General features: G+C 41.3%; 1 protein-coding gene across 4 annotated transcripts in view; it reads right to left on the bottom strand.

Moving 5' to 3' along the window:
- Window positions 1-8,104: 8,104 nt before the first annotated feature.
- The window catches only part of runx2b (RUNX family transcription factor 2b), a 45,478-nt gene continuing 36,784 nt past the window's right edge, over window positions 8,105-16,798 (bottom strand). For 3 of the 4 annotated variants that reach the window (XM_035951611.2, XM_023277723.3, XM_023277726.3), the window contains 2 exons: window positions 14,499-14,660; window positions 8,105-11,353 (listed from right to left, as the gene is read on the bottom strand). In XM_035951611.2, coding sequence (XP_035807504.2) covers window positions 10,875-11,353; window positions 14,499-14,660 — 641 coding nt within the window. In that variant the 3' untranslated portion in view covers window positions 8,105-10,874. The remainder of the gene's footprint in view (window positions 11,354-14,498; window positions 14,661-16,798) is intronic. The other variant, XM_035951612.2, reaches the window with a different exon arrangement.

Below are 16,798 nucleotides of genomic sequence, written 5' to 3'. Positions count from 1 at the left end.
TTGACATCTGAAATGTGAGTCAGACTGCACACTGCTTTTTTGGAAGAAGCCAAAAAGGTTGGAAACAATGTGCTGTATTTGAAAAGCTGGTTTTACTATCCATTATGTGTGAAATCTTAATCTAAAAAGCTGTTGGATGAATGTAGTGGAGTATGAAGTGACATTTTTCTTTCTAAAATGGAGTGGAAGCATAAAGTAGTATTAAATCGAAATACTCAAGTCATTTACCTCAAAATTGTACTTAAGCACAGTATTTGAGTAAATGTTTTTAGTTAATTAAGTGTATCTGAGCTGTAGTTGAAGTAAAGCAGTGTTTCGAATGAATCTAATTTATCTTTCTGCTTTCTTCTGTCAACTTGAAATTACAGCTTGTTCCTTTAAATTGGTGTTCTAGTTCCAGTGAAAGTTTCAAAATTAGGTTCTGATGTCGTGATGTCCACATTTCTTAGTTCCTAGTTTGCTCTGACTCAACTACTGTTGTCTTTCAGTACGATTACAGAGTAAAAGCAAGGAAAGAACAGCACATCTAATGACCAACTTGTGTGGAAATTTGTCGTAGGTTTTCAGAATAAAGAAAATGAAAAAAGAGCAAATCTATTGACAAAATCATGTTTTACATTTTATTTTTTGGTGAAGCAAATATTTAAATTGGAGAAACTGAAGTTGAAATTCCATAAAATTAAGTTGGAGCAACGCAAACTGTTCATTAGAGAGGAGTGAAATTATTTAAGTAGATCTAACTTAAAGCTGTGATTTAAGTTACTGCTCTTCTAGGGTTGTACATCTGATGACGGCCACATTTCTTCATTTTCTGCTGCAACTTAACCACAATTTTACTGTAAAGAGCAGGAAAGAGCAGCAAATCTAATTACAAAATTCAGTTTACATTTTTTGTTTGGGTGAAGCAAATACTTGAGTTGGAATTGGAAACTTCAAGTTGATTTAGCTAAAAAATTAAGTTGCAGCAACACAAACTGTTCATTTGGGAGGAGGGAAATGATTTACAGCGGGGAAAATAAGTACTTGATACACCGCTGATTTTGCAACTTTTCCCACTTACAAAGGTCTGTTGTTTTTATTGTTGGTAAACTTCAACTGTGAGAGACAGAATCTAAGCAAAAAAATCCAGGAAATCACATGCTATGATTGTTAAATAATTACTTTGCATGAAATAAGTATTTGATACAGCAGAAAAATGAACCGTTATTTACACTTACAGAGGTCAGATGTCTCCTGTAGTTCTTGACCAGGTTTTGGGCCACTCCTCCATACAAATCTGCTCCAGATTTTTCAGGTTTCAGGGCTGTCGCTGGGCAATATGGAGTTTCAGCTCCAAACCTGGCAAGTGGAGTTTCTACCAAAAGGTTCTATTACGGTCTCATCTGTCCACATGATCTTCTCCCATCCCTCCTCTGGATCATCGAGGTGATCACTGGCAAACTTCAGACGAGCCTGGACATGAGCTGGCTGGAGCAAGGGACCTTTAATCCATGATGGAACACTGTGTTACTGTTGGTAACCTTTGAAACTGCGGTCCCAGCTCTCTTCAGGTCATTGACCAGGTCCTCCAGTCTAGTTCTGGGCTGATCCCTCACCTTTCTCATGATCATTGATACTCCACAAGGCAAGCTCTTGCATGGAGCCCCAGACTGAGGGAGACTGACAGTCGTCTTTAGTTTCTTCCATTTTCTAATAACTGCGGCAACAGTTGTTGTCTTCTCATCAAGCTGCTTTCCTATTGTCCTGCAACTCATCCCAGCCTTGTGCAGGTCTACAGTTTGGTCCCTGAATGTCCTTAGACAGCTCTTTGGTCTCATCCATGATGGAGAGGTTGGAGTCTGATTGACTGAGCGTGTGGACAGGTGTCTTTTATACAGGTAACGAGTTCAAACAGGCGCATTTAATAGAGGTAATGAGTGGAGAATAGGGGGGCCTTCTTAAAGACAAACTAACAGGTCTATGAGAGCCAGAATTCCTGCTGGTTCATAGGTGATCAAATACTTATTTCATGCAATAAAATGCAAATTAATTATTTAAAAATCATACCATGTGACTTTCTGGATTTTTTTGGTTTAGATTCTGTCTCTCACAGTTGAAGTTTACCTACGATAAAAACTACAAACCTCTCCATTCTTTGTAAGTGGGAAAACTTGCAAAATGGGCGGTGTATCAAATACTTACTTTCCCCACTGTGAGTAGATCTCACTTAGACCAGTTCTTTAAGACACTGCTCTTCTGCATCTGATGTTGTGACGTCCACATTTCTTCGTTTTTCTGTTGCAACTGAACTACTGTGTTTTTATAGTAGATTTACAGAGTAAAGAAAAGGAAAGAACAACAAATCTAATAGCAAAATTGTGTTTTACATTTTACTTTTGGGCAAAGCAAACACTTAAATTGAAGAAATTGGATAATTCAAGTTGACTTTTCCTTAAAATTAGGTTGCAGTAATGCTTATTTGACAGGAATCAAATGATTTAAGTTGATCCAACTTGTGGCACTGATATTACTTTTTAAGTTGGATGAACTTAAGTTGGTTCAACAGGTTTATAAAAACAGATGCTTTGCTCTTTGATTTCATGATAATGATAATACAAGAGTGAAGTTAGGCCGGACACGCAGATGAAAAATAATTCTTTAAAAGCAGCAGAGATTCAGCCTGTTTTTGTAAATGGAATCCTGCTTCCATTCACTGTCCTCGTGCCGGTTAATGACTGACATGTGACATCCAGCGTCGACCCGTTTAGAAGGTGACAGCTGAGGTCTTTCAGGCCCGAGTAAGGAAGCGTCTAATCAGAGCACAGGAACATGGTGTCGTAACAGGAGATCATGTTTAAAAAAGGGAGACAGGGCTGCTGAAGACGAGTCCTCGTCTCTTCCACTCGGAGCATCTCGGAGAGTATCAGGTTCCCAGCAGGTCCCCCAACCCTCCTCTGCTCGCCTGCCCTCCGAGGTTTGACTGACTTGTGGTGAGGCTTGATGGGGATTATTGATCTGCCCGGCGCACGCCTGCGGTTTCAGCGTAAGACTTGACGACCTCACCAGAGAGAATTCTTGGCACTCGCCGGCTGCTGTCTTAGACGGTGGAGGAGGACGGGACAGGCCTGTCGTGGCCTGAAGTGTGGACTGTTTGAGCTCGGAGCCAGGTGATCAAGACATTTTTCTGTGTATTTAAATAATCAGGCCTCGAATTCGGGCCGAAGATAACAATAAACAGATCTGATTGGGTTTTTGGAGACGAGTCGCTGAAGTGAGTAACCATGTCTGCAGACAGCAGAGCCCAGGGGTATTTATGCTCTTGGTTAGATTTACTGGTTAGGGTTTCAGTTCCAGTTGCGAACCACATGAAATAATCCTCGGTCACTGGAGAAGGATGTGGACACTGTGCTAATTATGTGAGATGATGATGTCAGGTATTGATACCTACTCGTGAGCCAGAACTTTTCCCTCTCTGCCCCGTTCCAACGTATATAACCGCACTGTGGTGGCCACACTCGCTATACGACCACACTCATCCACATGTCGGACATGTCTGGATCCTCGGCAGCCCTCACACATCCGCACTGTCAGGCAGGCGCTCACTTTATCACTCATAGTTGTAAATCATCGCTTCGCCTGCAGGAAACGCGCAGCATTTTATTTTCCAGTCATAAACCATAAAACCTGCCTCTAACACGAGTTATGATCCTTGGAGACAGAGAGGATGAATGTCTAAAGCAGAACCAGACACGATGGCGGGCATCCTTCATCCGTTTTTTCCCCCCAGCCTGGCATCCCCACATGACCGTGGTCATATGGTGGATTTTCCAAAAAGACCCAACATGATCTAAATGTCACCAGAGCTGTAAGTCAGTCAGCTGTGAACTGGATCATTGTGACTGCTCTGAATTACCAGTCCATTAGTTCTCAATTAACACTCGCCTGATAAAGTTTTAACAGCCCTTCATCTGACACAACGAGCACACAGAGCTGCTTCATGGTCCGATTCAGGAGAAGATGGGGCCCCTGCCCAAATTTTTGAAATTTTATTGCCTGGCTGAAACCTATGGAAAAGGCCTGTTTTGCATGAATATTTGGCACCGAGCGGAGGTTTATCCTGTCTTATGTTCTGTACACTCAGTCGTGCTGCAACAGTTTGCCATTTTCTGACAGCTGAGATGGTGCATAATTTGAAACACTGACATGAAGCGAAGGCTCTGGACAAAGAGGCCTTTTGTTTGTGTGTTTGGTCGCTCTCCATGGTCCTGACACTCACATTTTCACAGTAATTCCTCCTTTTTTTCTGTGTGTGTGTCAGGCGGTGTGGCCAGTATCAGATTGCATAATCTGAACTGGCAGAAGTCATTAAATGTAGGCATTTTAAGGTTTCATAAGTGCACTTTCTTTGAGTTGTGTTTCACTTAGCAGCAAAATGGTTTCATGGAATCGAATGTTTCCAAAGCAAGCTGAAGACACAGGCATGCTTTAATCTGGTGATGAATGGATTCTGGTGCAGGATGTCAGGCTGCCTTACAACCTAGCATGTCTGCAGAGTTCTGGGCTGCTGCCTGGATGCAGCTCGCCTGCCAGTCGATCGTTTCTTTTATTACGGGTCAAAAGACAAGTCGTCTTTACAGCCCCCTCTCTGCGAGGGTGAACAACTTTTCATATCTGGCTTTCATTTATACGGGGGACAAGCTCGTGTGCAGTCTGGGGTGTTGGAACTGCAGCACATAGTCTCACTAACATAATAAGTTTGGCTACATGGAGCCTGAATGGAGCAGCATGTACAGTAGGTGGGCCTCTCACCCTGGTCCCTGTGGCGAGATTAAAGAAAAAAACCACTAGAGTGCGCCAAAGCACACAGTTATTGTTGTCGCAGGGTTAAGAATCTCAAGCAGGGGGGTGAGTAGGTGGGTGGGTGGTTGTGGGGAGTTGTCCTTTAAAATCAGACTGAATTAAAGTCATTGCTGAGCTCCGAGATGATCGTCCTCATCAGGTAACGGCGGTTCACGGAGGTCAAGGCTTCCAGTTGAGAGGCCACACTTTAGAGCTCATTGCTTTTGAGTTTATCCAAAGAACTAAATGAGAAATCAAGATGCAGTGATTCCAAACATACACACGCACGCATGCACACACACACACACACACACACACACACACACACACACACACACACACACACACACACACACACACACACACACACACACACACACACACACACACACACACACACACAGGCCTGTTAGTGGAGACGGAAACATAAGAAGAGATATACAGCTCTGTGAGTGGTATGAGACCCCTGAGGATCACTTCCCGCCTGAGCTGCTCCTCTGAAACGTTTGCAGAGGTCAAGTAAACAGTTTGTATTGGGCTGTCAGCTGTGCACTCGCTCGAATGGAGTGGTTTTGTCTCCTCATAAACTCTTGTTTGTACTCCTCTCTGCTGATTGCATAATGTAAGGAAGGAAAGTCTGCTTTGTGCTGCTGCTCCTGCTAAACTACTCACAACCTGGTATAAAAATCAAGCGTACATCATCGCTGGCATTATGTTCAATCGCCAATTTTCGCATAAAAACACTATATACCAAAACCCTCTTTAAATGAGTCTGCTGTCTCTCCCGTGCATGCAGGACATTATGCTAATTTCCCTGGGTGTCTGGGTCCCACTGCTCCTCCAGGGTTCATTATTATAATTGCTAGACATGGCTGAGAACGCTGAGAATGTGAACCTGAAACCAGCGGGAGCTTTTTTTTTTTCCACGCAATCTATATTCAGGGAAATCCCGAGAATGTTCCCAATCTAAAAAACCTTAAAAAAACACGTGGGGATGGTGTAGATCTCCCTCTCTCTTTTCTGTGTTTCAGCCCCTGTGTGTGTGTGAGCACTTAGATTGGCTCTATTATGTCTTGGAATAATGTAAAACAGCTTCTCCCTGGTTCTCCCTGTCTCTATCCACTTTGGTTTTCTCAGTGTACCTTTGAAATGCAGCCATGGCAGCAGCAGCAGCAGCAGCAGCAGCAGCAGTAGTAGGAGTCTGGCTGGGCGTGCAGGAGGCCCCAGCCGGCCTCAGTCCCCCGTCCAAAGACAATGTTGGTGCAGACGAAGTGGCAGACCAGAGATGACACCATGAAATGTGCTTCCTACGCTCAGCACACTCAGAGATGTGCTTGTTAAGCGTTTCGGAGGAGATTAAACGAGTGATGACTGTTAAATGTTCCTGGAGGATCTTAGACAGTTGTGGCGCTGAGCAAAAAACATAAAAAAAATACTCCATTTACTTCCAAAGCAAGTATTCAACGATGTATTTGAAGTATTAAAGGTCTAGAGCCCCTGACTGATATTTTATTATATACACAGATCAATCATGTTAATTTAAAACCAAGTGAGTAACATTGATCATCTTGTTACACTGCAGTATTCTGCTAGGAAACTTTGAGTTCTGCCATTCGTGGACTTGACATATACCAGCCAATTAAAAGCATTCCCAGCTTCTCCCAGCAGGACAACGTGACCCGCCACAATGTTGTTCCGCCAGGAACACGACCAAGAGCTCAAGATGTTGACCAGGCGTCATTTTCTAAAGATCTCAATCCAATCCAGCGTCAGAGGGATGAACAAGGAGGTCCCACCCCAAAAGATCTGCTACTACCAGACATCTCAGAGCTGTTTCAGTCGCATTAGATGGACCTACACACTACTATGTAGGCCGTTTTAATGTTTGCCTGAAATGAGAATTGAACAGCTATGGAAATCTAAATCTTTTTAAATTAAACATCCTCTATATCTCAGTGTTTGTTCACTACAGATTTTAAGTTCTCACATCACACTTGTTTAGGTTGCAGTGTTGGCGCACAAGTAAATTCATGCTTGTGTTCACCTCAGATTAAAGGTGAGCAACTTTTCCTCCCTTTGACAAAAATAGCCTACAGGCATCAACCGCTGCATATTTTGTACATTATACTGGAGTAACACTGAGCAGAGAGGGACTGTAGCACCCAGTAATATAATAATGGACTGAAAATGTAGTAAAATTTGCATTTAATTTAAAATATTTCAACTAATTTCACCAATCAGAATTGTGATAAAACCCAATAAAGTAATAAAATATCCCAACTCATATTGTAATAAAATGTCTTTAAGGATGTAGTCATTTTGAAAGATAATGTTTGTTTTTTTTCTCTCTGAAATTTAAACTGTGGGATAGTAACCTGGGGCTTTCAGCGCTGCTTACAAACATATTTAACCTTACATCTATAAGCCAGGGATGTTTGTGCACGTCCCTGAATTTGACTACATGGTGCTCCAATGCCGCACTTTAAAGTAATAGTCATTCCTTGACTTCAAATCTAATTCAAATAACTCTAAATTTAAAAAAAAAAAAAGAACATAATCCTACATTTTTTTGTCAAAATTGTTACATTATCTGTTTAATTTTTTTATTTTATTTTTACAAGACTCGCCTGAAAGGTGTCACATTACCAGTAAAAATGTTATTACAGTATCAGTGAGGACATTTTATTACATTATTGGGTTTTATTGCATTTTTTTGGTCAAGTTAAGTGCACATTTAATTACATTTCCAGCAAATTATTAGACTGTTGGGTGCTACTGGGACTGGAAGTGAATGTAAATTAACAGTAAGGCTGTCACAATATCAGATTTTAACCACATATTTATTGTGGCCAAAAGTATTTAAGATAATGATATTATTGCAATATTGGTTGAATTATTTTTCAAAGGGTATATCTGGGGCAATTTTCACTTTGATTAAATAGACAGAGTGGAAAAAGAAGAAAATATGGGGAAAAGAGCAGGTTCGGGGACGCCGGGAATGGAAGCAGGGACCCTGACCTTTTGGGTAATGGCCCACCATCTAGGAAGGAAAAAAGGGAAAAAATCAGGTGTGGGTATCTATGTATATACTGTATTAAGATGCAGTTGCTATGTTGTAAAGGAGCTGGATTACCATGTGTATATTATTACCATGATAGCAATATTACATTATCATGATTATTTCTACATCACAATACCGTGATGAAATACTCAGAGTTCCATATGTCCTTTAAAATTAAGCAAAAACTGTGACTTCAGTGCAGAGATGAGATTAAGAGGGAAAAAATTAAGTTACAAAATTCCTATTTTATTCTTAAAATAAACAAAATGTACAATCACAATGCCAATTTCACTCACTGTTGTCAGGTCTGTTTGTCCCTTTAAAAAAAACAAAACAAAAAATAAAACAAAAAAAACACCTTATGATCTTAATGAAACGTACCAGCAAAATCTAACGGAGTCTCCGTCAGATTCAGTTTCCTGACAAGTGTTCATGAGAAGAAGCATAGCAATAGAAATAACAAGTAAACTTTACATAAGAGCAAAGGTAAAGTACAATTCCTGGATATCATACATGTTGATCATTAAATAATACAAGGTTTTTAATGACAGTTTGTACGCAACACACTGAAACAAACAAAAAAAAAGAGTTTTCTGAGGAGGAAAAAAAACAACACAAACAAAAGCAGATGAGGACAGAACGGGATGTCAGTGCTGCGTCGGTGTGTAAACAGTTTTTCCTGTTCAAAGGTTGAAAAGAAAAGAAGGTTAAATAAATTCCAACAGATGTGCATAGTTATTATGGAGACACTGGATATAATTGTCATCAGGAAAATGCTATAAAATCACAAAAATCGAAAAGGTTTTTATTTGCTTTCTCACTGTAACAGCAAAAATACTTTTCTTTTTGGGCTGGAGCAGTCAGGGAAATGTAGTGTGACATGTTCAATTCCATTAACCGAGTTCAGAACATCCTCTGCGTGCAAACCTTCAGTGAAAAGTTTGAAGTCTGATCCTTGGACAGGGCCGTGTTTTTCTCAGCTTTTTCAAACTGGGTTATTATATTACCTACATGCACTGAATATCATATTGTACCAAAAGCAAAAAAAAAGAAAAGAAAAGCTTTTTTCAAACAAATGCCAACTGCCTTGTGAGATCAGATTCAGCTCCAATGTAAATGGCTTGTTTGGCCAAGTGTTATCCATTCTGTGTGTGCATGTGTGTGTGTGCGTGTGTGCGTGTGTGTGTGTGTGCGACTCCAGTGGCGTTATATCTGCACCGAGGACCAAAACCACGAGCCCTGCTGGCAGCCCGCCGCAAGTGCTGCTAGAAATAAAACAAGAAATAAGTGCTCTATGAAACAAACATACACAAGTCTCCCATATTTTTTGGTTACCAGTTTGCTGCCAGCAGCTGAATCCAATCACGTCAGTTTTTGCACTTTTTTCCTTTAACTCCAACACTTTTTAGAATCTCACTTGGTAAATTCAGACTCTCCTCGGCCACAGAGTGATTTTTAGGCTGCGACATGAGTCGGCGAGGAGGGTACAAATCTATCTGGCAAAACAAGCCAACGATAGCAACACAATAAATAAAGGAATGTCACAGTCTCTTCTCTCTTTAACTGTGAGATTTTCCTTTTCAATCTCAAAGACCGAAAGAGAAAAAACAAAAAACAAACCTGTGTGTGTGACACACTAAGTAAGACAAACTTTTTCAAAGCTATCTTTTGCACATGATATGAAAGCTATAATAGACTTGGCATGTTGAAGCTATAATCTGCACAGAGCTTTCAGCCAGGCTGGATATGAAAAAAGAAATGCAGATACAGCAAATCTGTGGGATCATCCGAGGATCATTCCAGTCCTGAGGAGTTCATGTATCACAAAATAACCGGACCTGAAAGTCTGACCTGCTGCTTTAAAGTGCACCACCATGCGTGGCAGCGCTCTAATCATCTTTGGGCTGAGTGTCAATTCGTGTGTAAATGTACCATTTCGTATTTGGATTAGAAAACACATGAGTATCTGTGTGCATGTCAGATGAGACAGAGTAAAGAAATCAAGCAGAATTTCCCCCAACGGATAATTATTTTTCCCCCATTGAAGCTCTCTTTCACGGTATGTTGCCAAGAGGCACAATACGAGTTATTGCTCAATAAATACCAAAGTTTTAATTCCGAGCCAAATGTGTGTCAACGCCCAGCGAGGATGTTGGGCTCTTAATGTGTAGAGCAGTTAAACTAAAAGTTACACCAGAAGAAACATGTTGCAATACTCTTTGGAAATTACATTTCATACTCGAAACGATTTAAATCTTTGGGTGCTACAAAAAAAAAAAAATTAAACCTCTTACTCTCTTAAATTACCTATCAAAAAAAATCATTTTAACTTAGTCATATAGATGCATCAAAAATATTCAGATTACACTTCTTTGACTCAAGTTTCAAATACAATACATAATTTATGGCTTTATAAGTTAAAACTAAGAAAAAAAACGCCTCAATCTACATCGTTTCACCCACAATATACAAGTTAAATTAATCGGTTTAAAGCAAATTTACTGTCCACACCACTTTAAGGTAACATATGTGTCACTCTTATCTTGCTACTCAGTGCTTAACTTGCATCTTGATATTGTCGTAGTACAAAAACATGCTCTGCAAAAAAGCCGTAATGAAATACAAACACTATACAAAAGAGGCAGTCTTTTACAAATATTGTGTGTTGAAGCATCCCTTAGCTCGTGGACTAGAATAAAATGGAAATAAAGTCTCATCCACTCGGGCCTAGTAAACCAGAAAGGAAAAAAAATCGTCTTTCTCATTATTGCTGTGAGAATGACTCCCTTTGTAGTGCCTTTGGTCAAAAACACATTCCAGGAAGACGAGTCCATACAAGTCTGGTCTTTTTTTTCTTTCTGTAAATCTCAATCTTAATTTCCAAGCAAAAGGTAGAGACAGGTGATGAGAGCTCAAAAATCCCCTTTTTTCACTATAAAAAAAAGGTTTTGTGCTTTCAAACCATGACATCAGTTGCCTCCTCATCCCTCCTCCTTCAATATGGCCTCCACACCGCTTCATCCATGCGACCTCCGGGGTTGAGGACGGTCGGGGAGTTACTGTGGCTCCCGTCTCCGTCCACGCCTCCCTCCGTCTGGCTGGGCAGGTTGGGGTTGACCAGGGAGGTGCCGGTGGAGGCGCTAGTGCAAGGCGGGATCATCCTGGACGGAGAGCGGTCGCCGCCGGGGACCATGGAGAACTGGTAGGAGTTGGAGGAGGCGCCGTAGTAGAGATATGGCGTGCTGCTGGTCTGGAAGGGGCCGCTCTGGCTCTGGGTGGAGCCCGGGTACGGAGGAGGAAGGTAGGTGTGGTAGTGAGCGCTGCCCAGCGACATGGCCGAGGTGACGGGCGGCGTGTAGGTGAAGGTGGCCGGGTAGTGCATGCGAGGGCTGGAGAAGCGGCTCTCCGTCAGGGAGGACAGACCCGGGAACTGACGCTCGAACTGACCGGGGAACGGACTCAGGTCGGACGAACCTGGACAACACACAAACGCTTTCATTTAAGAAAAGATAAGATACGTACACGTTACAGCAGCTACAAGGCCTGATGGGTTTACATATGGATATGTACACATATGTCAATATGATCTTTATCTCCACATGTTCTATTTCTTATTCTATCTTATCCTATTTAGCTACCGCATGGCTCCTACTATTATTGTACAATTGTTGCTATTGCTCTGTTTCCAACTGCTCTAAGTGCATTTGAATTGCCCCTGGAAGGCAAATAAAGGTTTTTAAATTGAATTGAATATGACATAATGAATTTACATATGGGTGCCTACAGGTCTGGTATGGTGAGTATAAATATGGATCTGTGCACACGTGACATGGTGAGTTTACAGCTGGACATGTACAGGTCTGACTTCATGAATATACATATGGCTATGTATGGATATGACATGGTGAATTTACACATGTAGAGCCATGAAATAGTGAATTTATGTCCAGATAAGTACAGATATGACATGGTGAGTTTACAGCTGGATATGTATGTATACGACATGGTGAATTTTCATAATTTTGACATAATATAAATATGGATATATACAGGTATGACATAGTGAATGTACATATTGATATGTACATATATGACATGGTGAATTTACATAATAAAATGTGCAGATATGATATGGTGAATATACATGATATGAAGGGGTATGACACAGAGAATTTAGATAAGTACAGGTATGACATGGTGAATTTACTTCTGGCTATGTACACATATGATATGATGAGTTTAAATCTGGATATATATAGATATGATATGAACAGGTATGGATACAGAGGATAATGTACCCACATTTATGTTATTGCTGTTGAATATCTTATTGATAGAAAAGAGCTGCATTGACATGATGTGATTACACATGAAAAGCTGTAAGAAAACAGTGCTGTACGTTGTTTCTTAATGTGAAAGAGCTGTGAACAGAGAACACAGGTATGGCATGAAGAATAATACACCCACAGTTCTGTTGTTGCAGTCAAAAACGTTACTGAGACTTCATTTCTTCAGGATTTTCCAACACCAGCAACACAGATATCACTGTGAACGCCAAATATTGACATATCTTTTAACCAGTTTGTCAGTTTTCATTATGTGGCTTGGACTCTTAAACTATTTCGCACTTTGTTTTTTAGACTAATTGAATCTAGCAAATAAGCCTCTTGAGAGACGAACCACTTGTGAATCACTACTGAGCAGCGTTTATCAATAATATGGCGCTTTTTCACTTGATAAAGCTAAGAAACGCACCAGCAAAGTCCCCCCTGCACGCACAATCTGTTTACACCTCTGCATATTTATGTGTGTGTTGGCGCATGTTTATGTGTGTGACTGTTTATGCATGCAAATGTGTGTGTGTGTGAATGGTAGAAGGAGGTGTGCAGCGTGTGTGTGTGTGTGTGTGTGTGAATACTGTATGCACATAAAAAAATAGCAGTTGGGATGAATCAGGAGCTGCACATGTGGAAACACTTTGAGTCGAAACAGTTTCCATGAGATCCATAATGAGGCAGGGCTGAGCTCTGATGTGGCTCCTCTCCTCGCCTCCCATCGGCTCCAGCATCAGTGTGTATGTGTGTGTCCGCCAGCGAGTGTGCGAGGCAGAAAAAGAGAGGAAAAGAAAAAGAGAGAGAGAGGGAGAGAGACGAGAAGGAGTTGCTCCATCTCACCCTTCGTTCCTCTTTTCGCTTCATCCCTTAAAAAAAAACAAAAAAAACCCCGAAAACCACTAACTGGCTGCGGCGAGCTTCGCGCTGGGCGAAGAGTTTAAGGAGAACAGGAGGTCCTCCCTCCCCTCCCGTCTCCTCTCGGTGGTTTAGTCCAGCCATGGCGCTCTTATCATAAATCACCAGGCGTCTTCCGTGTCACCATGTCTGCTGCGAGAGGACAGGGGGTTTGGTGGGGAAGAGGAGGGAGTGTTTATGTGCAGGCGGGGAGGGGAATTGCGAAGCCGGGGGTTCGTCGCTAGCGTCAGATAGCATATGCTGCCAATTAAGCCCTTTTAAACTTCCTCTTTTCCATGAGGATCTGCTTGATTCTAATAGAAATAGTAGGTGACTGTCTCTCTCTCTCTCTTGCTGTGGAGGAGAAGTGTGATCAATAAACTTCTGGTATCTGTGACTGTGAGCCAGATTGAACTTTGTGAAACTGACTAAATATTCGGGAGGATTTTCTCCATCACTTCCAAGTTAGTGGCATTTCAACACGCATCCATATCAGCTCCTGCTCGGTATGTTCTGCGGTGGGATACGGTTACAGAGCGGCCCAGGCGAGGTGTCAACATGATCTCTGGAGATCTGAGAGCCTTAGTCACATCACTTAGGAGGCATTAAGTGCTCGAGGTGCGCGAGTGGGTTTTAAAAAAAAAAAGAAAAGAAAAAGAAAAAGGCGGGAGTTTTTCTGGTACACGTGTCGCCTTGATAGAACAAAAGCCCCGACGAGATGAAAGCTGAAGAGGGGAAAAGACCAAACTAATCAAAGCTGACAAGGCAGCTGGCTGGATTTTTTAAGCCTTTTTCTAATGCAGAGTCACACGGCTGCATGGCTTAATCGCTCCGCTCGGGGCGCCGGGAGGAGGGAAGGAGTCGGGGTGTGTTAGCACAAGGGGGTAAACAGAAAGAAAAAAGCAGGAGAAAAAAAAAGCTGCTCACATGGCAGCGAGTCAAACAGGTGTACGGGGGAGAGAAACTTGTCTGGCAGCATGGAAGGGTTTTAAAGGAGCTTTCACGTTAGGAGGGGTAAAAAAAACAGAGGACAAATTGGAACACAGATGCTGCCGTTACTGCAAACAGACTGGCTAATGCAATTACCCAGAATGCCTTGTGAGAGTGGCGTATCGCTGTAAAGACACTTTATTTGTCAGTCACGAGCCTGTTATTATCCCTGGGCCTGTTATTACCCATACTCCTCTGGGATCAAAGGCTTAGAGCGAGGAGGAGAAAAAAAGGAAACAATTGCTTTTTCTTTTTTCTTTTTCCTCCACTGTTTGAAAAACTGCTCTCTGGAGAAACTCTGACAACAACACGCCCCATCCCTCAATCTCAGCAGATGTTCTGAGTGTGAAGCTGTGTGAATTATCTGACGGTACGAGGAGGCTGTGGTGGGTTTTTCTAACCTGGCAATCGTCGAGGCACGTCACTGATGGCAGGCAGGCCCGTGCCTCGGCTGGAGGATAGAGGGGTGGTGGAGTGGACTGAGGGGGACGCCATGGGACTCAGGTAGGATGGATACGTCTGTTCATATGACCAGGGAGGAGAGGACTGGGACTGACGAGGGTCTGATGGAGCGAGGGAAAGGAAGGAGCCCAGAAAGAGAGAAAAGAAAGAAAGAATAATTACCAAGTGGCCCGAAGGCTGCGTCAAATATAGCTTTGTGTGCTGAAACTGGACAACAACATTCACAACAAGTCTGTCTTGACATTATTAGCGTGTGCGTTCAGGGGGTAAAGTATCAGTTGGGCCGCGTTATGCAACATCCTCCATAATGACACATCTAATGTTTACCTCTGAAGAGAAGATCTTCCTGTTTGCCTTATAAAACACTGAGCTCGCAGCTGAGGCACAGAGAGCCTCGCTGGCACTCGCCCAGGCTGTAAACACACCAAGCAGACAACCGCACCACACTTTATCATTGTGTCTGTGCAGTGGCAACGCAGGAGCAGGAGGCTGGCTGGGATGGCAGTTCATGTCATAGATATAGATATAGATATAGAGATACAAGATAAGATAAGACAGGATGAGATAATAAGCCTGCATTAACCCCACTGTAGGGAAGTTTGCAGTATTACGGCAGCAAAAGGAGATGCAAAAACTGTGCAGACATCAGTAGAAAAACAGAAAATTAACAAGAAATATACAGAAATACTGATTATTTTATATGTAAAAACATAAATACTGCACAGGTTCCTTTAAATGTGGAAAACTAAAGGGTTATTTTGTATGTCGAAAACATTGGAATAGCACAGATTGTTCAAAATACTGATAATAAAAATACTGATATTGCACAGATTTTACGGGTTTTGCACATATTCCTCTCATTGTAGATCAAATCACAGTATTTTGAATGTGCAAAATATTCATAAATGTAGGTTTAAAATGCACTGATGTTGCACCAGAGTGAAGCGTGTTTGTCTATGTGTGGTCTCATAGGAGGAGTGCTGGTTGTAAATACATGAAATGTAATGCAATCCAATACAACAGCTCTGCCATAAATCCTACTTGTACATCAACATCCATAAGCAGGGCAGAATATTATCGACAAATTCAAATGCAGTACAGCCCACTGTAATGTCAATAATTAACAAGTTGAGGACTGAATAGCTTATCGATTTCTAATATGCAGCACATCTTAAAGGCTGCAGTTTAGGATATACACGGTGTGCCTGTTGAATAATGAGACGTATTTAATTCAAACAGATACAGGTTGTCTATATTTGTCGATGTGAACTACGTAGTTCAGTCAGTGGTTCGACTGATGAATTCCTGCCTTCTTCCTTATCTGATGTCTTTGATGGTGTCTCGTGATAAAGCTCCATCACATGTTTAAAGTTATTAAGAAATGAATAATGAACTGAAGCTTAGCTGTAAAATGTTATTTCGCAGATCAAATCGAGATTAGAACTTTTCCATGAATCATTTAGCCCTACGTCAACAAAAACTGAAAATGTAGAAGCTTTGTTAAAGTTTTTAGGATTTATGGCAGAGCTGCTCTATTGGATTGTGATAATGATTGTGTGGATGCAATAAAGTAACTGGTGAGTATGTGTGTGTATTTGTATTATATTTACATGTTTTGATCCAATTTCTTATATAATGTGATGTATGACGAACTGAAGTTGCTTGTACTTGTAGGAGGTGTGTAGAAACACCAGCTAATTGAAATATAAGTTAATATTTCATTCAAAAAACACAATTCCTTGAGTTAGTTGTGCCTTCTGGGATTGTTGTAATTGAGATTGCATGTGAGGAATAGAGAAATATCACTAAAAATAATGGTTAAAAGGTTGAAATAGGTTTAAAAAAAAAAAAGATTAAACACTTGAAATGTTCAGCAAAGTTAGACTTTTATAAAGATGGGTAGCATAAATGGTGGCTAAATAAATAAATAATGTGGTCAAACCAGCTAAAAGTGGGGAAAATGGTTAAAGTAACTAAAAGGACTTATGGAAAAGTGGTTAAAAAGTATTTGTTTTTGTAAAATCAGTTGAAAATATCTGCAGTGTGGCACCTGAAGGTGCATCAGACGGTGCTGTGGAGGGGTGCCAGACTGAAAACACTAATTATTAAAGCTGCACTCCTGTATATTTGCACCAGTTTGCTCACTAGGTTCGTTCATTCTAGTGTTTAATTCTTGTTACGCTGCTCAGCCATCCCTTAAACGATCCGCTGGGCAGCATAAGTCACAGCTAAGTGACGG

The sequence above is a fragment of the Amphiprion ocellaris genome, chromosome 12 (assembly GCF_022539595.1).
Source record: "Amphiprion ocellaris isolate individual 3 ecotype Okinawa chromosome 12, ASM2253959v1, whole genome shotgun sequence".
NCBI classification, from domain to species: domain Eukaryota; kingdom Metazoa; phylum Chordata; class Actinopteri; family Pomacentridae; genus Amphiprion; species Amphiprion ocellaris.
The sequence above is the reverse complement of the archived record's forward strand: the minus strand, read 5'-3'. Positions and strand labels throughout refer to the sequence as shown.